General features: G+C 40.0%; 1 protein-coding gene across 2 annotated transcripts in view; it reads right to left on the bottom strand.

Annotated features, from left to right (window-relative positions):
- The window catches only part of LOC132613493 (protein REBELOTE), a 31,215-nt gene extending 13,829 nt beyond the window's left edge, over positions 1–17,386 (bottom strand). For both annotated transcript variants that reach the window (XM_060327525.1, XM_060327526.1), the window contains exons 1-3: positions 17,220–17,386; positions 17,013–17,136; positions 10,920–10,977 (exon numbers count right to left, since the gene is read on the bottom strand). In XM_060327525.1, coding sequence (XP_060183508.1) covers positions 10,920–10,977; positions 17,013–17,121 — 167 coding nt within the window. In that variant the 5' untranslated portion in view covers positions 17,122–17,136; positions 17,220–17,386. The remainder of the gene's footprint in view (positions 1–10,919; positions 10,978–17,012; positions 17,137–17,219) is intronic.
- Positions 17,387–21,015: the final 3,629 nt, after the last annotated feature.

Here is a 21,015-nt window from a genome sequence, read left to right as displayed (position 1 = left end):
AATTTTCAGTTTTGGTGAATGGTTCACCAGAAGGTTTTTTTGCCTCAGAAAGAGGTTTGAGGCAGGGTGACCCTCTTTCACCTTTCCTCTTTCTCATTGCCATGGAGGGTATAAATCAGATGTTTCAGGTAGCAAAGGACAGGAGTTTTGTGAAGGGGTTTAGAGCTGCAGTTGGGGGGGAACAATGGCACTGAGATCACACATTTACTATATGCAGATGATTCACTGGTTTTTTGTGATGCAGATATCAGCCAGGTGGAATATTTAAGGTCTATTTTGGTGATTTTTGAAGCAGTATCAGGGCTACATGTTAACTGGAATAAGAGTATGTTGTTTCCAGTCAATAAAGTGGATAATATTCAAGTGCTAGCAGAAATTCTAGGGTGTGAGGTGGGAGCCTTACCCACCATTTACCTAGGACTCTCCTTGGGTGCTAAAAGTAAAGCTCTGGAAATTTGGAATGGTGTTTTGGAAAGGTGTGAAAAGAGGCTTGCTAGTTGGAAGGGGCAGTATTTATCATTAGGCGGTAAGAGTCATTTTAGTCAACAGTGTACTGGATGCCCTCCCCACATATGTCATGTCTCTGTTTCCTATCCCATCTAATGTCCTGAAAAGAATAGGTTCATTGAGGAGAAATTTCATTTGGCAAGGCAACAAAGAAAGGAAAGCAATCCATTTGGTTAAATGGGACTGCCTCATCACCAGTAAGAAGGATGGAGGACTTGGCATTAGGGATCTCAAAATCCATAATCAAAGCTTACTTATGAAGTGGTTGTGGAGATATAACATGCAGGCCAATGCATTATGGAGGAGGTTTGTGCATGATAAATATGGCCAAGAAGAAGAGCGGTGCTCTAATACAGTTAATAGCCCCTTTGGAGTTGGTGTTTGGAAAGCTATTTGTAATAACCCATATTTTTTTTAGGCTTAGTTGGTAATTTAAATAAAAGAAGGAAATAATAAAAATATATATATAGAAGAATTAAGTGGTACAAAATAAAAGAAAAGGAGGATTAAAGGGTCCTTTAGGAAAAAAAAAAAAAGAGAAGTGGGCCAAGCCCACAAAAAGAAGAAAAAGAAAATAAAGAGAAAAAGGAATAAGAGTCTGATGAGCATCAGATGTGAAATAGAAAACCAGAAATGATAGAAGCAGAAACAAGGGAAAAAAAAACGCAATAGAAGAAAGGGAGAAAAAGAGAAGAAGGGAGAGGAGAAAAAAATAAAGATTTTCCTCCCAACTCATTAAGGTAATGATTGTAATCTTTTATTTAAGTTTATTACATGATTATGGATAAGTTTTTAGGGTGGAAACATGGAGAAATTATGAGGATTTGAGAAAGTTTATTCCAGGGTTCTTCAACCTAAAATCATTGATTTGAAAGGGCAAATAGCGTCGGATTTTAGACTTCTATATATCGTTGGAATCCTCTCGTTAAGGCCTTTCCGAAAACATAAGTCTTGTCGGGTTTTGAACACATTGACCAGAGGGCGTTTTCGTCCTTTAAAATTTGACTTTAACCGTTTAAGCCTCTAAAAATATAGAAGTGATTTACCTTAAGGGTTTTGACCATTCTAAATCCATTTTTGTGTAGTTTGAGGCAATACGGAGACTCGAGAACGCAATTTTGATGTATTGAGAAGTGTGCCTGAATTGTGAATTTGAGGTAAGTGAGACTTTAAGCTTTGGGTACTTGCTTTTCAAAACCCGTTTTAAAAATATGTTTTGTCTGCCTGGTCCATGTGTTGGGGCGAGCGTGTGCTTGGCAGAATCGGTGGTCCTTAAGGCCAACCGCATATACTTTATTTTCAAATAATCCAAAACTCTCTTTATAAATTATTTTGTGATGTGATATAGTTGTGAGCCATGATATTGGGGCATTGTGTATGCTTCCCTTAGCATTGTGTATGCTTCTTGATTATATTGGGACATTGTGTATGCTTCCCTTAGCATTGTGTATGCTTCTTGATTATATTGGGCATTGTGTATGCTTCCCTTAGCATTGTGTATGCATCTTGATTATATTGGGGCATTGTGTATGCTTCCTGATTATATTGGGGCATTGTGTATGCTTCCCTTAGCATTGTATATGCTTCTTGATGATATTGGGGCATTGTGTATGCTTCCCTTAGCATTGTGTATGCTTCCTGACATGTTTGGCACATTGTGTATGTTGCCGTGGATTCATAGTGTTGACTAATTCTTTAAATGCTGTTATGACGGTTCGTAGTGTAAATTGTGTTGAGACATATAATATATTTGATAACAGTGGTTTGGACCTTGGTTGCTACTATATAATGATATATTCATGTGCATAATATTTTTGTGCTTGTTGTGTGTTTGTATTTTCTAACACTTGTTCCAGGGGTATTTGAAGTGGCGGGTCGAGGATCTTACTAGGTTATATTTATGTATAACTCACTCCTTACATGCATGTCCATGCAGATACTGTCGTTGAGAACGAGGCTGGTAATTGAAGACTTCGTGAGTGGATTCTGTTGTTGAGGTGAGCCACCGCATTGTTCGTGGAGCCAGCCATTTCAGCTTTATTCTGTTTATTTCTAGTTATTTCTTTTATTTTGGGTTTACATGCCCGACACTCAAACTCATGTAACTCTGTTAGATGCTCCATGGTCTTAGTCTGAGATGTGGGCTAGAGATTATTTTTACCTTAGCGTTGATTGGTTTTCATAAATCGATTATGGATTTGGTTGGCGACTATTTCGCATTTTTATCATTAATAACGTTGTTGGACCTGCACTTATTTTCTTTTAGTGTTTTTGTAAATAGTTAAGAGTATGATATATGGTTCGCCTGGCGGGTGATGTTTGCTGGGTGCCAATCACGTCTAGCGGGTGTTTTGGGACGTGACAAAGTTGGTATCAAAGCCTAGGCTTTAAGTCCCGGGTCATGGAGCAGTGTTTAGTAGAGTCTTGTTCATGGGTATGTAGGCGCCCATACTTATGACCTTGAGGCTACTGGACATCTAGGAAGTTTTCCCTTTTTTCATTCCTTGTTCGTGCGTGAGATGAATCAAGTTTAACCTTGTAACATTTATTTCGCAGATGGCTAAGAAACGCATCTTCATCTGCTAAACGTGGTGCTGGACAGAGCGCTACCCGTGGTGGTAGACAAGCTAGTGCTCATCAGACTAGAGCTCAGACTAGGACTCCGGCCACTCCTCAGCCTGAAGTTGTGAATGGGGGTCAGCCTCGAGTACCGTCAGAGCAAGTGCAGGAACAAGTGGTTCAGAACAATCCACCGGCACCAGCTGCTGCCCCTACTATTGCTATGCCCGCAGAGGTGGTGACCAGATTATTGAATGTGTTGGAGGCATTGGCGCCTAATCATGATGGAATTCCAGGTCCTCAGGCTACTTCACAAGCACAAGCTCAAGTTCAGTTGAATGTTGCAACTAATCAAACACCTCAGTTGGCCCCTCAACAGGTTGTCCAGTCTGCAGGGCAATCTAAGGAGTTTAAGAATTTCATGGATCTTAAGCCACCAGAGTTTGATGCTTCACCTACTTCTATTGAACCTCAGAAGTTCATTGATCGTTGTGAAAAGATATTGACTACGTTGGGGCTGAAGGAGACTCGTGGTGTGAAATTTGCCACTTTCTTATTCTCAAGGTCTGCAGAGTCTTGGTGGATTTCGATTCAGAGAGGTAGACAAGCAGGGTTACCACCTATTACTTGGTCAGAATTTTTAGCACTGTTTAAGGACAGGTTTATTCCATTAAGCAAGCAAGATGACATGAGATGTCAGTTCAATAATCTGCGGCAGGGAACTATGACCGTTACAGAATATGAGGCCAAGTTTACAGATTTATCCAGGTATGTACCTTATTTGGTAGAGGATCCGAGAGAGAAGGTGAGACGATTTGTGGATGGACTTGAGCATCGCTATCGTGGTCCTGTGGTACGAGATGTACGATATGGTACCTATTCAGATGTAGTTGACACTGCTCTCCGTTACGAGTCCTATCTAGAGATGGACAAGGTTGAGCGTGAAAGCAAAAAGCCACGTAACACAGGTGGGTTTAGTGGTGCTCCATCTGGGGGCAAGAGTAGTTTTTATCGTGGGCAGTCCAGATCTACTCAATCAGAATCAGTGGTGCAGTCTTCTAGTGGTTATTCCGCTAGACAGGGCCAGCAGCAAATGCAGCGGAAGGGTAATAGCTCATATCAGTCAGGTTATCATCCGAGGTGTTCTAACTGTGGTAGAAATCACAGTGGTCGTTGCTTTGGGGTAGATGGGGCTTGTTTTACATGTGGTGAAAAGGGGCATATTGCTAAATACTAACCTAAAGGAAATTCTGGTGCTAGTCGAGCTACGACACAGTCGCAGGGAACTACTACAGCTACACAGGGTTAGATTCAGCCAGCTAGGACCGCTCCACAGGGTGCTCGTGGACAGGGTCGACAGGGTGCACAGGTTGCTCAAGGAAGGGGTGGACCGCCGAGATTCTTTGCTATGACCAGACAGGATGCCGAGGCATCTAATGCAGTAGTTACAGGTATTATTACTATTGGGTCTCATGGTGCATATGCTCTTATTGATCCTGGTTCTACGTATTCGTATGTATCTCCTTCTTTTGCTATATTCTTAGAACGGGGAGTTGAGTCTATTAATGTGCCGTATGTGGTAGAAACCCCAGTGGGGGGGGAGTATATTAGTGGATAGAGTTTATAAAGATTGTGTGATATCTGTTCAGGGCGGGGACACCGTAGTTGATCTATATGTGTTACCGATGTCCGCTTTCGATGTGATTATGGGCATGGATTGGTTGGCATCATGTTATGCATCGGTTGATTGCTATGCTAAGCTTATACGTTTTAATTTTCCTGGAGAAACTTTAGTGTGGAAAGGCATGACTCATGTGACTCAAGGAAAAATAATATCTTATGTAAAGGCACGCCGAATGATTAATCATGGGTGTTTGGGTTTTATTGCCACCGTTCATGATACTCGAGCGGAGAATGTTACTATTGATAGTGTTCCTGTTGTTCGCGAATTTGCGGATGTTTTCCCTGAAGATTTACCCGACCTACCCCCGATGAGAAAAATCGAGTTCAGCATTGATTTAGTTCCAGGGACTCAACCTATCTCTATTCCTCCATATCGTATGGCTCCAGCCGAGTTGAGAGAACTGAAGGTTCAACTCCAAGAGCTACTTGATAAGGGGTTCATTAGGCCTAGTGTATCTCCTTGGGTGCACCTGTGTTATTTGTGAAGAAGAAAGATGGCACGATGAGAATGTGCATTGACTACAGGCAACTGAACAAGGCGACTATCAAGAATAGGTATCCATTGCCTCGTATTGATGATTTGTTTGATCAACTGCAGGGTGCTACTCATTTTTCCAAAATCGACTTGAGATCAGGTTATCATCAGCTGAGAATCAAGACTGAGGACATCTCCAAGACAGCTTTTTGGACAAGATATGGGCACTTCGAATTTTTGGTGATGTCATTCGAGCTGACTAATGCCCCCGCAGCATTTAGGACCTCATGAACAGGGTATTCAAGCCATACTTAGACCATTTTGTGATTGTGTTCATTGATGATATTTTGGTCTACTCTCGGAGTGAGACTGAGCATGGACAACACTTGAGAATTGTGCTACAGACAATTAAGGAACGAAAGCTTTATGCCAAGTTCTCAAAATGTGAGTTCTGGTTGAGCACAGTTTCCTTTTTAGGACACGTGGTGTCCCGAGATGGGATTCAAGTTAATCCAAAGAAAATTGAAGCAGTTCGAGATTGGCCTCAACCCACTACTCCCACGGAGATACGCAGCTTCATGGGACTAGCTGGATATTACAGAAGGTTTGTGGAGGGTTTCTCGAAGATAGCTGCTCCATTGACACGTTTAACTCAGAAAGGTGTGGTATTCCAGTGGTCAGATGAATGTTCAGAAAGCTTTCAGAAATTAAAGACTGCATTGACTACGGCTCCGATTTTGACCTTACCTACTGATGAGGGTGGTTTCACCATTTATTGTGATGCATCTCGAGTAGGGTTGGGTTGTGTCTTCATGCAGAATGGTAAAGTGGTAGCTTATGCGTCTCGACAGCTAAAGAAACATGAGAAGAATTATCCAACTCATGACTTAGAATTGGCCGCAGTTGTATTTGCACTCAAGATCTGGCGTCACTATCTTTATGGTGAGCCGTGTGAAATCTATACTGATCACAAGAGTTTGCAATACATATTCAAGCAAAAAGATCTGAATTTGAGACAGCGACGGTGGTTAGAGTTACTTAAAGATTATGATCTTACTATTTTGTATCATCCTGGTAAGGCGAATGTGGTGGCAGACGCCTTGAGTAGAAAGTCTATGGGCAGCTTGGCCCGATTTACTGCTGAAGAACAACCTATGACTAAGGATATTCAGGCATTAGCCAACCGCGGGGTTCGGATTGATCATACAGTACAAGGCGGGTTACTTGCAGTTATGGTGGCACAATCGTCCTTAGTGGGGCAGGTCAAAGCTTGCCAATATGAAGATCCCCGTCTTGCTAGATTGCGAGATCGAGTGCAAAATGGGGGCGTTAAGTCATTCTCTATTGATGACGAAGGCGTGTTACGTTGTCATGGTAGACTGTATTCCTATGGTGGGTAATGTGAAGCAACTAATTCTTGAAGAGGCTCATAGCTCGCGGTACTCCATCCACCCAGGTGCTACGAAGATGTACCAAGACTTGCGTGGATTATATTGGTGGAAAGGTATGAAGGCTGATATTTTGAAGCATGTGACAAGTTGCTTAAATTGTCAGCAGGTCAAATATGAACATCAAAAACCCGGCGGAGTAATGCAAAACTTGAATATCCCAGAGTGTAAGTGGGAAAGGATTACGATGGATTTCGTAGTTGGTTTGCCGAATACTTTCAAGAAACATGACTCAGTCTGGGTGATTGTGGATAGACTCACTAAATCCGCTCATTTTATACCAGTTCGGGTTACTCATACCGCAGAGCAATTAGCAAATATTTACCTCCGTGAGATAGTACGACTTCATGGTGTGCCTATTTCTATAATATCTGATCAAGGTGCACAATTTACTGCTGAGTTTTGGAAGTCTTTTCAGAAGTCGTTGGGTTCACAGGTCGAGTTGAGTACAGCTTCATCCACAAACTGATGGACAGTCTGAGCGAGTTATTCAGATTTTAGAGGACATGCTTAGAGCTTGCGCGATTGATTTTGGTGGTCAGTGGGACGATCAGTTGCCTTTGGCAGAGTTTGCTTATAATAACAGCTACCAATCGAGTATACAGATGGCGCTGTTTGAGGCTCTATATGGTCGCAGGTGTCGTTCACCAGTTGGATTGTTCGAACCGGGCGAAGCACAACTATTAGGTCCAGATCTGGTTCAGCAAGCCTTGGAAAAAGTTGCATTGATACGAGAACGGCTTCGGACAGCACAAAGCAGACAAAAGTCCTATGCAGATAAGAAAGTACGTGATACGGAGTTCATGAAGGGGGAAAAAGTCTTTTTAAAAGTATCCCGTATGAAAGGAGTTATGAGATTCGGTCGGAAAGGCAAGTTAAGTCCTAGGTACATTGGTCCTTATGAGATTTTGGATCGAATTGGGTTGGTGGCATATAGACTTGCTTTACCTCCGAGATTGTCTGTTGTTCATCCTGTATTTCACGTGTCTATGCTAAGACGATATGTCGGTGATGATAGCCATAAGATTCAACTAGAGGATGTGGAGCTCGATGAAAATTTGACTTATGAGGAAGGTTCGATATCTATTCTTGATAGGCAAGTGCGACAATCGAGGTCGAAGAAGGTAGCTTCAGTCAAAGTGTTGTGGCGTAATCATCCAACCGAGGAGGCTACTTGGGAGTCTGAGACGGATATGCGAGATAAATATCCTCCTTTATTTGACGCGACAAGTATGATCTAGATCCGTTCGAGGACGAACGTCATTTTAAGTGGTGGAGAATGTAATAACCCATATTTTTTTAGGCTTAGTTGGTAATTTAAATAAAAGAAGGAAATAATAAAAATATATATATAGAAGAATTAAGTGGTACAAAATAAAAGAAAAGGAGGATTAAAGGGTCCTTTAGGAAAAAAAAAAAAAAAAAAAGTGGGCCAAGCCCACAAAAAGAAGAAAAAGAAAATAAAGAGAAAAAGGAATAAGAGTCTGATGAGCATCAGATGTGAAATAGAAAACCCGAAATGATAGAAGCAGAAACAAGGGAAAAAAAAACGCAGTAGAAGAAAGGGAGAAAAAGAGAAGAAGGGAGAGGAGAAAAAAATAAAGATTTTCCTCCCAACTCATTAAGGTAATGATTGTAATCTTTTATTTAAGTTTATTACATGATTATGGATAAGTTTTTAGGGTGGAAACATGGAGAAATTATGAGGATTTGAGAAAGTTTATTCCAGGGTTCTTCAACCTAAAATCATTGATTTGAAAGGGCAAATAGCGTCGGATTTTAGACTTCTATATATCGTTGGAATCCTCTCGTTAAGGCCTTTCCGAAAACATAAGTCTTGTCGGGTTTTGAACACATTGACCAGAGGGCGTTTTCGTCCTTTAAAATTTGACTTTAACCGTTTAAGCCTCTAAAAATATAGAAGTGATTTACCTTAAGGGTTTTGACCATTCTAAATCCATTTTTGTGTAGTTTGAGGCAATACGGAGACTCGAGAACGCAGTTTTGATGTATTGAGAAGTGTGCCTGAATTGTGAATTTGAGGTAAGTGAGACTTTAAGCTTTGGGTACTTGCTTTTCAAAACCCGTTTTATAAATATGTTTTGTCTGCCTGGTCCATGTGTTGGGGCGAGCGTGTGCTTGGCAGAATCGGTGGTCCTTAAGGCCAACCGCATATACTTTATTTTCAAATAATCCAAAACTCTCTTTATAAATTATTTTGTGATGTGATATAGTTGTGAGCCATGATATTGGGGCATTGTGTATGCTTCCCTTAGCATTGTGTCTGCTTCTTGATTATATTGGGACATTGTATATGCTTCCCTTAGCATTGTGTATGCTTCTTGATTATATTGGGCATTGTGTATGCTTCCCTTATTGTGTATGCTTCCTGACATGTTTGGCACATTGTGTATGTTGCCGTGGATTCATAGTGTTGACTAATTCTTTAAATGCTGTTATGACGGTTCGTAGTGTAAATTGTGTTGAGACATATAATATATTTGATAAACAGTGGTTTCGACCTTGGTTGCTACTATATAATGATATATTCATGTGCATAATATTTTTGTGCTTGTTGTGTGTTTGTATTTTCTAACACTTGTTCCAGGGGTATTTGAAGTGGCGGGTCGAGGATCTTACTAGGTTATATTTATGTATACCTCACTCCTTACATGCATGTCCATGCAGATACTGTCGTTGAGAACGAGGCTGGTAATTGAAGACTTCGTGAGTGGATTCTGTTGTAGAGGTGAGCCACCGCATTGTTCGTGGAGGCAGCCATTTCAGCTTTATTCTGTTTATTTCTAGTTATTTCTTTTATTTTGGGTTTACATGCCCGACACTCAAACTCATGTAACTCTGTTAGATGCTCCATGGTCTTAGTGTGGGATGTGGGCTAGAGATTCTTTTTACCTTAGCGTTGATTGGTTTTCACAAATCGATTATGGATTTGGTTGACGACTATTTCGCATTTTTATCATTAATAACGTTGTTGGACCTGCACTTATTTTCTTTTAGTGTTTTTGTAAATAGTTAAGAGTGATATATGGTTCGCCTGGCGGGTGGTGTTTGCTGGGTGCCAATCACGTCTAGCGGGTGTTTTGGGACGTGACACTATTAGATCATTGTGGCCATCTTTGGCTGAAAATATCAGTATAAAAGTGGGCAATGGAAGGAAAATTCTCTTGTGGCATGACAACTGGCTGTGGGCATGGATCCTTAAAAGATTTGTTTCCTGAGTTCTATAATATTGTTACTCTACCGGATGCAAAACTTGAATCAGCTAAAGGAGTACATGGATGGAATATTACTTTCAGAAGATTACTACATGACTGGGAATTAGAAAGAGCTGTGGAATTATTCAAGACCTTGGAACAATTTCAAGGTTTTAAAGAATCTGAGGATTCTTTGTACTGGAACCATGGCAATAATGGTGTTTTTACTGTCAAATCAGCATACAATTATCAGCTTAGGCAATATACATAATCCGATCAGTGGCCATGGAAATCCATTTGGAAGACTAAGGCCCCGTATAAGGTTTCATGTTTCTCTTGGCTGGTAGCAAGAGAAGCATGTCTCACCCAGGAAAACTTAAGGAGAAGGGGTTTTCATCTATGTACTAGATGTGTTCTGTGTGATGCATCCAGAGAAAGTAACTCCCATTTATTTATACATTGTCCTTTCACTATACAATTGTGGCAATTTTTCTTGAACATGGTAGGACTATATTGGACTATGCCGGCAAACAGCTGTGCGCTATTGAAGTGCTGGAACTATAAAGGGGGAGCAGTAAGATAAAAGAGTTGGTGGAAACTTGTCCCAGCAGTTATTTGGTGGATAATTTGGAAGGAGAGGAACAATAGAGTTTTTGAAGACAAATGCAATTCTGTGCAGAAAATCAAGATGAATTGTGTCATTTTGTTTCACTTTTGGAGTAAAGAAAACTATGTAGAGGAGGCTGAATCACTAGTTGATATGATAGGTTCCTTGTGAAGCAGTAGTCCTCAGCATGGTGGGGTTTTTGTAAGTATGGCTGCACTGTTATGGTGCAGGTTTAATATATATATATAAATATACATGTTACCAGTCTCAAAAAAAAAGTAAAACAATCACCTAAATTTTCAATTTAGAGTAAATAAAGCCACAAGTTGAAAATGAAACAGCGTAAGAGGACAAAATATCCAGCCTTAAAAGCAAACAGCTTGTATCCAACTTTAAAATATGAACTAAATTCACCTATTTTTTACCTTTCATTAGAGTGGTGTACTGGCTTTTTTTGGTCTTCAACGTTACTCTGCCCATTTTCTACAAGTACAGAACCCAAGGTCATAGAGATATTCACATGACTGTCCAATCTCAATAGAATTACTAGCACAATAAAAAATTGTGGCAAGATTTCCAGGGAAGTCAAAACAGAGAAGCAAACTTGAACCATTTGGCCAAGCTTTTGACATAAGTACATAAAAGAAAACCAATAAGTTACAGCCACAAACAAATGGTACATAAGTCCACCTAGTGACTTATTGCCTACTTCAGCAGCACCTCACATCCTAGCACTCATTAGATGAAGTTGATCTTTCTCTTGCTCTTAGACAAGGTTTTATCAGCTTGAATGATCAGTTAGCAGATAGTCTTACAAATCACTTCATGGCTCCAGAATTGAGTATAGTATACGTTAAGAGTTACAATATGTATACTCCAACTTGAAGGGGAGTGTTAAGAATTAGAAATTGGTAATATGAAAAGAGCCTTGTCTTTGTAAATATGAGAAACGTCTATTTAATTAGACATAAGGATTACTTTTCTTTACTTGTAAATTTTATTCAATCCTCAACATACTTGAGGGAATATTCAAGCAATTCATTACTAACAGCTCTGCTTTTCTCATTCTTTACACCTTTTATGCTATCAAACTTTACAGTAGAATCCAGAATGTGCCCATGCACTTAACTACATGTATCTCAAGATCACATCAAAGCACAGAGTGGAAAATAAGTGTTCTTCAGAGCCTTCCAAGGGCTGTCATATCTCAACAAGTGACTACTCTACTCTAGATGGCTATATTCCACTCCCCTGCTACTGACAGATTAATTCTTTCTGGGACAATTCTGTTTACATGTCCTGATGAAGTCAACAGCTTTTTTTGTTTTTAGAAGGTAACAGTTGAAGTCAACAGCTTTATCTTTTTAATTTCCTAGCATCATACTATTTCTGGGTAATTACTGTTACACTTCATTTAATTCAATATATTCAAAGAATTTCTTCTAAATACACAATTAGGGACATCATGCCTAATCCAGGATGGTCCAGTTCAGAAGGAATCTCTTTGACAGAGAAATGCAAGAAGTTGATTTATTTATCCAGGATGGTCCATATTTTTGTGCATGGTGAATTTACTTGGCAGGTGTGAACCATGTTCATAGCTAACTTTGGCGTTCATTGGACGAGTCCTATCACGTTCAACGTGTTTGGGGAAACTGCATGTCCTGATGCATCCCTAAAGAAGATCTGGCGAGCTATTCCTCTTACCATAACTTGGACTATATGGAAAGAAAGAAATTTGAGGTGTTTTGAAGGCAAAAAGGAGCAGTTGCAGTCTGTGAAATGAAGTTTTTGCACCATTTGTATTACTGGAAAGGCTTTCTCTCTCCTCTGCTTTCTCTCTCCTCTGCTCTCCAACTCTCCAACGGTAAGATCTCCTCCCTCCCTCCCCCACCCCACCCGCCACCCCGTCAGGCGACCAGACCGCAGCACTGTTCAGGTAACTCCGGCGACCAGGTAACGCCGGCCACTTTTCCGGCCAGATTTACTTTTTCCTCTCTTCCCTTTTCTTCTTCTTCTCTTCTTCCTCTCTTCTCCTTTTTTCCTCTTTTTAAGCTGCTTCTGGCGCTGCCCGAACATAGCTGCGTCATCGCCGGAGACTTTTTCCGGCACCATTTTCCGGCCAGCCCTCTCTTTCTCTCTCCTTTTTTCTTTTTCTTTTCCTGTTCCTTTTCTCTTTTCCCCCCTCTTCTCTTCTCCTGTTTCAGGTCTCTGTGAGCAAAATTCCGGCAGTGAACAGTAACTCAACAGTGAACAATAACTCGGACGTTGAACAGTGTTTTCCGGCGGCGACCAGGTTCAGTTCAACTGGAGTTGGTACCTCCGGTTGCCATACCCATTATTTGTCCATACACTTGTAGTTACATTTTGCTAACTTTAGACTTTTGAATAATTTATTAGTTCATACTCATTTTTGTGGCTTTGCTTAGTGATGGTAGACTAGGGTCATGTTCTCGTTCGGGGATGGGGGCGAGGGTTAGGAGGGGTAAGTGGGTTAAAGGAGCGTCTAGGTTGAGAGTAGGATCTTGGAACATTGGGACGTTAACGGGGAAGTCCATAGAGCTAGTTAAGATTCTTAAGAAGAGGAAGATTAATATAGCTTGTATCCAAGAGACCAAATGGGTAGGTCCTAAAGCTAAGGAGGTAGACGGGTATAAGTTGTGGTTCTCTGGTAGGTCGAAGTATAGAAATGGGGTGGGCATTTTAGTAGATAGTGAATTAAGGGATCAGGTGGTAGAGGTTAGGAGAGCCACTGATAGGATGATGTCGATTAAGGTGGTCGTTGAAGGACTCACTTTGAACATTATTAGTGCATATGCGCCGCAAGCGGGCTTAGGCGACGAGGAGAAGAGGCGCTTTTGGGAGGATTTGGACGAATTAGTGGGAGGCATACCGCCTACTGAGAAGCTATTCGTGGGAGGTGATTTCAATGGACACATCGGGCCTATTTCGGGAGGTTATGATGATGTGCATGGAGGCTTTGCCTTCGGGGACAGGAATGGAGGAGGAGTCTCACTTTTGGATTTTGCAAGAGCTTTTGGGTTGGTGATAGCCAATTCGAGTTTCCCAAAGAAGGAGGAACACTTGGTAACCTTCCGTAGTTCGGTGACTAAGACTCAGATAGACTTTTTACTCCTTAGGAAGGATGATAAAGGTCTGTGCAAAGATTGTAAGGTCATTCCGAGCGAATATCTTACAACCCGACATAAGCTCTTGGTGACGGATTTAGCAATCAAGATGACGAGGAAGAAGAGGGTCGTGGAGGACCGACCTAGGATCAGATGGGGGAGTTTGACCACGATTAGTGCCCTGGAGATGGGAGAGAAATTGAAGGATATGGGGGCCTGGGATAGTAGTGGGGATGCGACCAGTATGTGGGATAAGACGGCTAGTTGCATTACGGTGGTAGCAAGGGAAGTGTTGGGGGTCTCGACAGGTAGTCGTGGTCAGCATCGAGGGGACTGGTGGTGGAATGGAGAAGTTCAAGGGAAGGTGGAAGCAAAGAAGGTGGCGTATGCGAAGTTGATAGAAAGCAAGGATGAGGTGGAGAAGTGGACGAATACAGAACTTTATAAGATGGCGAAGAAGGAGGCGAAGTTGGCGGTTTCGACGGCAAAAACGGCAGCTTTTGAACGCATGTATGTTGAACTAGAAGAGAAAGGAGGGGACCAGAAATTGTTCAGGCTAGCCAAGGCGAGGGAGAGAAAGGCACGTGATGTGGATCAAGTAACGTGCATCAAGGACGAGCATGGCAAAGTATTGGTAGAGGAGACTCTCATTAGACGGAGATGGCAGTCATACTTCTACAAACTCTTGAATGAAAAAGGGGACAGAGACATTGTGTTGGGAGATTTGGAACATACAGGAAGGCGTCACGATTTTGGGTATTGCAGGAGTATTAAGGTTGACGAGGTTAAGGGTGTTATTCGTAGGATGCGCAGGGGAAGAGCGACCGGACCTGACGAGATTCCTGGGGAATTTTGGAAGAGCGCGGGCCCGGCAGGTCTGGAGTGGCTGACTAGGTTGTTTAATGTCATCTTTAAGACGGCGTTGATGCCCGAAGAATGGAGGGCGAGTGTAATGATCCCTCTATACAAGAATAAGGGAGATATCCAGAGTTGCAACAACTATAGAGGTATCAATCTGCTAAGCTATACTATGAAAGTGTGGGAAAGGGTGGTGGAGATGAGGGTGAGGAGAGGTGTGTCTATTTCAGAGAAACGGTTTGGATTCAAGCCGGGACGCTCAACTACAGAAGCCATCCATCTTATGAGAAGGTTGGTGGAGCAGTATAGGGAGAGGAAAAGGGACTTGCACATGGTATTCATCGACCTAGAAAAGGCTTATGACAAAGTTCCAAGACAGATCCTATGGAAATGCTTGGAGGCTAAAAGTGTACCTGTGGCGTACATTAGGGTGATCAAGGACATGTATGAGGGAGCCAAAACCAGGGTAAGGACAGTAGGAGGAGACTCAGAGCACTTTCCAGTTGAGATGGGGTTGCATCAAGGATCAGCTCTTAGTCCGTTTTTATTTGCCTTGGTGATGGATGGATTGACACGGCAAATTCAAGGTGAGGTGCCATGGTGTATGCTTTTCGCGGACGACATAGTCCTGATCGACGAGACTCGTAGCGGAGTTAACGCTAAGCTGGAGGGTTGGAGACATACTCTAGAGTCTAAAGGGTTTAAGCTGAGTAGGACCAAGACAGAGTACTTGGAGTGTAAGTTCAGTGAAGCACCTCAGGAGGCTGGCTTAGAAGTGAGGCTTGGTACCCAGGCCATCCCGAAGAAAAGTAGTTTCAAGTACCTTGGGTCTATTGTGCAAGGCAGCGGGGAGATTGACGATGATGTCACACATCGTATTGGGGCAGGGTGGATTAAATGGAGGCTTGCTTCCGGAGTGCTATGTGACAAGAAGGTGCCACCAAAACTTAAGGGCAAGCTCTACAAAGTGGTGGTTAGACCGACTATGTTGTATGGGGCGGAGTGTTGGCCAGTTAAGATCTCTCACGTTCAAAAGATGAAAGTTGCCGAGATGAGAATGTTGAGATGGATGTGTGGCCACACCAGGAATGACAGGATTAGGAATGAGCATATTCGGGATAAGGTGGGGGTGGCCTCGGTGGAAGACAAGATGCGAGAAGCGAGATTGAGATGGTTTGGGCATATGAAGAGGAGAGACACAGATGCCCCAGTGCGGAGTTGTGAGAGGTTGGCCATGGATGGTTTCAGACGAGGTAGGGGTAGGCCGAAGAAGTAGAAGTATTGGGGAGAGGTAATTAGACACGACATGGCGCAATTACAGCTTACCGAGGACATGACCTTAGATAGGAGGGTTTGGAGGACCCAAATTAGGGTAGAAGGCTAATAGATAGTCTCGTTTTCCGTTCTTATTAGTAGTCGCATTAGCGCAATATAATTTCTTGTGCTCAGATTTCTGCTATTATCTGTTATTTCCTGTGCTTTGATTATCCTGTGTTATTTGTGTCGCTTGCATTATTTCATTTCATAACGCTTTGAATCTCTTAACCTTATCTGACTTCTTTTTATGCTTTTATTGAGCCGAGGGTCTTTCGGAAACAGCCGTCCTACCTTGGTAGGAGTAAGGTCTGCGTACACTCTACCCTCCCCAGACCCCACGATGTGGGATTTCACTGGGTTGTTGTTGTTGTTGTTGTTGTTGTATTACTGGAAAGATGGAAATGCTGTTATGAATTTAGATAGTATGGTGGACATGCTAGGCTGCTTAGGTTTCTAATCTAATCTAGCCTGCTTTTTCCTTGTACTTTGACGGTATAGTCTTGATACTGTTTTTTAATAAAATCTTACTTTGTCAAAAAAAAAAAAAGGGACATCGTGCCTAATCTTTCCATGCTTGGTTTTGTCCAAGTGAAACTAAAAAGAAAACAATCAAAGGCTCTCAAAATTGTATCTGTACTATTGGTGTAAGGAGGGCTTTTTAGAGGATATGGATCAATATCTTGATTTCCTAGAGTTGTCAGGGAGAAGCATGTAATGGTTGATTGGTCTTATTCCTCTTTGTGTTGTAATTTCTGTACCAGCTTGGTACTTCATTAATAAAATTGAACCTACCTTTATCAAAAAAAAAAAAATGTAGCGTCAAAACAAGCTCTAAAAAATCCCTAAGTAAATTGGGAAATTAAAATATTGCAACTAATTTGCCCTAATGAAATACTTAAGGCATTTTGACAAAACTGATACTCGTCTAGCAACTTTGGGCTTAAATAGAAAAAGTATTAAGTTGATATTCCATTAGACTATGTTGTCTTCTTTGAAGCTCCAGTTCCAGTTTCTAATTGAGTAACCAAAGAATAGGAACAACCCCGTCACTTTTCTTCTTCTTTCCCAAACATTCTCATCTGTCTATCAAATATAAATACATAACATAGGAAGTGTGGCCAATTTAGGCGTATAAAACATATGGGTTACACATATTTTAGCTTCTTTCAAATAAAAAGGTGTAATAAAATGCAGGAATCCAAAGTGTTTGCTTACTGGAAGAATATCTTTTTTTGAGTAAAGCTTTCTTTTTGCGACGGTCTCTCAGAACTGACTGAAGATTCTTCTTGGCAAATTTCCTCGCTTTCTTCCCTAGCTTCCCCATCTAATAATTACTCCTCTGTAAAAAAAAAAAAAAAAAAATAAGAAAGCATTTGAGGAACTGTTCACACCCATCTAACTGACACACACGCATACACATACATAGAGACGGCCAAAGATTGGGAGAAAGTCTGGTGGCGTTGGTGTTCAGCTTTAAAGCCTCTTTCCCACTTGCCTTTTTGTATTTTGTTTTTGTAGTATAAATGGGGGAGGGAGTTTGAAGGGTTTAAGGGCAAAGACAGACAGACAAGGGTTTTATCACAATTTCAGACCCCTTTCCATAACCTAAAAAAACATAAAACATTATTTATACCCTAAGCCTTGCCATTTTTTTTTTAATTTTCGCCTGAGTAGAGTTTGAACCCGTGACCAAGTGGTCTAGCGAAGGGCAAACTTTAAAGACCACCATTTTGAAGGATAAAACTTAAAGACCACCCCGTAATAAGGGCATTCCTGCTAATTGCCCCTTTTTTTTGCGCAGATTGTCCTTATTTTGGGATGGTCTTTTATTTTTTCCCCTCAAATTGTTGATCTTTAATTTTTGTCTTTCGCTTAAAAAGGTAATCGAAAATACCCTGAGTTCTGTGCTCAAACTCCCGCTCAGTCAAAAAAAATTTCACAAGGTAAGGCTTTGCAAAATGTCTGCCGCATAAGTTATAACTAAAAGTCTGTCTTATAAGGCAAAGTCGGCCGTCTCCGATAGACTTTTAATTATGCCTTAAGGCAAAGTCTGCCGCATAAGGCGGACTTTTTATAAAGTCTTGCCTTGCGAATTTATTTTTATTTTTATGACTAAGTCGGGATTCGAATCTAGAACATCAGGTATTTTAAGCGACGGACAAAAGTTAAAGACTAACAATTTGAGGGACAAAATTAAAGACCACCCCAACGAAGGGCCATCGTGCAAATTGCCCACTTCTAATTACTGTAGCTTTGAGCTTTGAAGTTTTATTTCCTCTGGTTTGCGATGAACTTTGGTGCTGCAAGATTATGACAAACTTAAATTTCATTGTTATTATGTTTCTTTTAAGCCTACAGCTATAAAATAAGTAGAGGTGATGAAATAAAACCAAACTTCTCTATAGAAAAACCAATTCTAATCTTCTTTATCTTTTAATTCTTTTTCAAGAGATTTTAAAATACTTGAAATACAAACAGGTGTATAAACAATTCTAATATTGCTCACTTCATTGTCCAATCAAATTTATCTTTCACCAGCATACACATAAAAAAATATAATTAATTTATACACACGTTTTCCTCTAACATGTTGAAATTACACATACATTAATGAAGAAAGATATATATAATTTTGTCAAAATAAAATAGTATAAGATAGGCATAATTTAAATCGTGCTATTTGATGTAATGCACGAGATTAGATTACAGTGCCACAAGTTATTACTTGAATGCTAATTTCTAACTGAATTTTTTTAGTTTTCATTCGGCGTTTTTTATTTGCATTGGGATCCTAATTAATTTGAATTCGCACCTAGTAAGATCCATGAAAGGGGAAAGCGATCCCTATAAAAAAAAAATTATACCCATGGCTCAAAATCGAAAATTTTAGTTAACCATAGTAATTCCTCAATCCTCACTAACCAGGATAGCAATGAATTTGCTGCACTAATAAGTAAAGCAAAAAAATCTATAACGTTATTTAGATATAATTATTAAGTCATATTAGGCCAATTAATAACTTGATCTTTCATTCATTATTTTTCTTGAATAATAAAATATTTTTTTTGCTAATTATTGTTTATTCGATTTTTTTAGTTTAGCAAAGACTTTGTTAAATTAATCATTCGTCGTAGAGGACCTATTTGGATTTAAGAAATTTAGCATAATATAAGTGTCATTAAAAAATATTCAGTTTAATCAACAAAGGAAGAAAAAAAATCCAGATAATTGAAATTGTAGGGCATAGTGATTAATAAATTTACATGATTATATTAACATGTTAATATATAATAATCAGGATACATGTGCTTACGAATTAAAAATGATACTAATCGTATGGTTATGATTTTTTAGCAAACTAGCCTGTTTGGACAAGCTTATTTTTCTCCAAAAGTAATTTTTTTTTAAAAAAAAGTGCTTATTTAAAAAAAAAAGTGAGGTGTTTGGCCAAGTTTTTGGAAGAAAATAAGTACTTTTGGGGAGTAGCAGAAGCAGTTTTTCATAAGTTAAAAAAAATAGTTTTTCCCCAGAAGCACTTTTTTTAAAAACACTTTTGAGAAAAATATACTTAAAAGTACTTTTTAAAAGTTTGGTCAAAAGTTAATTGCCGCTCAAAAGTGTTTTTTAAATTAATTGGTCAAACACAAACGGCTTCTCACAAAAAGCACTTTTTAAAAAAGCATTTTTCAAAAAAATATTTTTCAAAATAAGGTGATTTTAAAAGTTTGGCCAAACAGGCTAAAATTCTGATCAAGTTTAAATGAGAAAAGAAAGAGAAAACAAAAAGGGAAATAACAGTTGAGATTCTATAAAAGGTAAATAATTTGGTTTCACTAAATTAGCTATAGTCTTTTCTTTTTTTCTTTTTTTTTTGTTGAAAGGGCGTTAATATTTATATGTTAATCAAAAACAGAAAGAATCAATGTTTGGGACATTGGTGGTCTGATGAGCATAACGTGAGTATAGAGTATCTAGATTACTATTACGGACATTGTTTGAAATTTTTCTAGCAAAAGTAGTTCCTAATTTGTCTGTCCAGGCCAAGGCTAGAACAAACACATGAGGAACTTCATCCGAAATGATGTTGTCATGCAGCTTCCTTCTAGCACCTTTTTTTGCCAGCAAGTCTGTCACCCGATTCTGCTTCATGTAGTTGTGCATAACTAGGCTGACCCTTAGTGTCCGAAGTAGCAACTTGCATTCATTCAACAAAATTTTGTAAGTTTCATTAGGGTGGTTTAAGAGTTTGCTTACTGTTGAGATATTGTTGTATCAATAATAATTCAGAGCTTAAAATGAAATTTTAATGATTGACAAATTATGTATCAAAAAGACAATCAAGTACAAGGAAGATTGACGAAAGATGGATAAGAACCAATGACCAAACAGATCTCCAAAGGAACTAGTGAAGCAGTCACAACAGGAGAGGAACTAATCCTTAGAAGGAAGATGTCACGACCCGACTAGGGGCCATGACGGGTACCCGGGGCTAACCATCGAGCACCGCTCGTACCATTACCCATCGTACACATCAAGCGTTCATTCATTAATCTTATACTCAAATCATACGAAAACCATTTTTCACTTTGAACATAATTACCTTTATATACATAAGCCCTTCGGCTATCAAAATAATATACATACAATAAGGACATCGTGAGACCATGCTACCCACACATATGTATCTACGAGCTTCTACTAGAGTACTATATGGACGGGACAGGACCCCGTTATGCCCAAAACATATATGTACACAAAATAGTAAATCAATGACACCTCTGGAATAATGGAGTGCTCTCAAAAGTCTGCTTATCGGCTTCTATAAATCTGGGTCGCCTCCCTGTCTACATGTGGGCATGAACACAGCGTCCAAAGAAAACAGATGTTAGTACGAATATTGTACTGAGTATGTAAGGCATGAATGAAATGAACATAATAGAGAAATCATAAGACATAAGATGAAGATATAAACTGCGTAACTTTTAAGGGTGGATACCTTTCATGCCTATATCATATATAATCATAGTACACGTATCATTATAGCGCATACATCATCGTATCATATATATCATAGTACCGTATCTGCTCATACACATTAACATTATCTGTATTCGGCCACGTAGTGGCTTGACAATATCCGTATTCGGCCACGTAGTGGCTCGACAATATCACATACATGTCCTCCGGGCTTTTCATACATTTGAATACATAGTAGTAT

This window comes from Lycium barbarum, chromosome 10 (assembly GCF_019175385.1).
Source record: "Lycium barbarum isolate Lr01 chromosome 10, ASM1917538v2, whole genome shotgun sequence".
Taxonomy (NCBI): domain Eukaryota; kingdom Viridiplantae; phylum Streptophyta; class Magnoliopsida; order Solanales; family Solanaceae; genus Lycium; species Lycium barbarum.
Note: the sequence above shows the minus strand (reverse complement) of the source record. Positions and strands in the feature narration are given on the sequence as shown.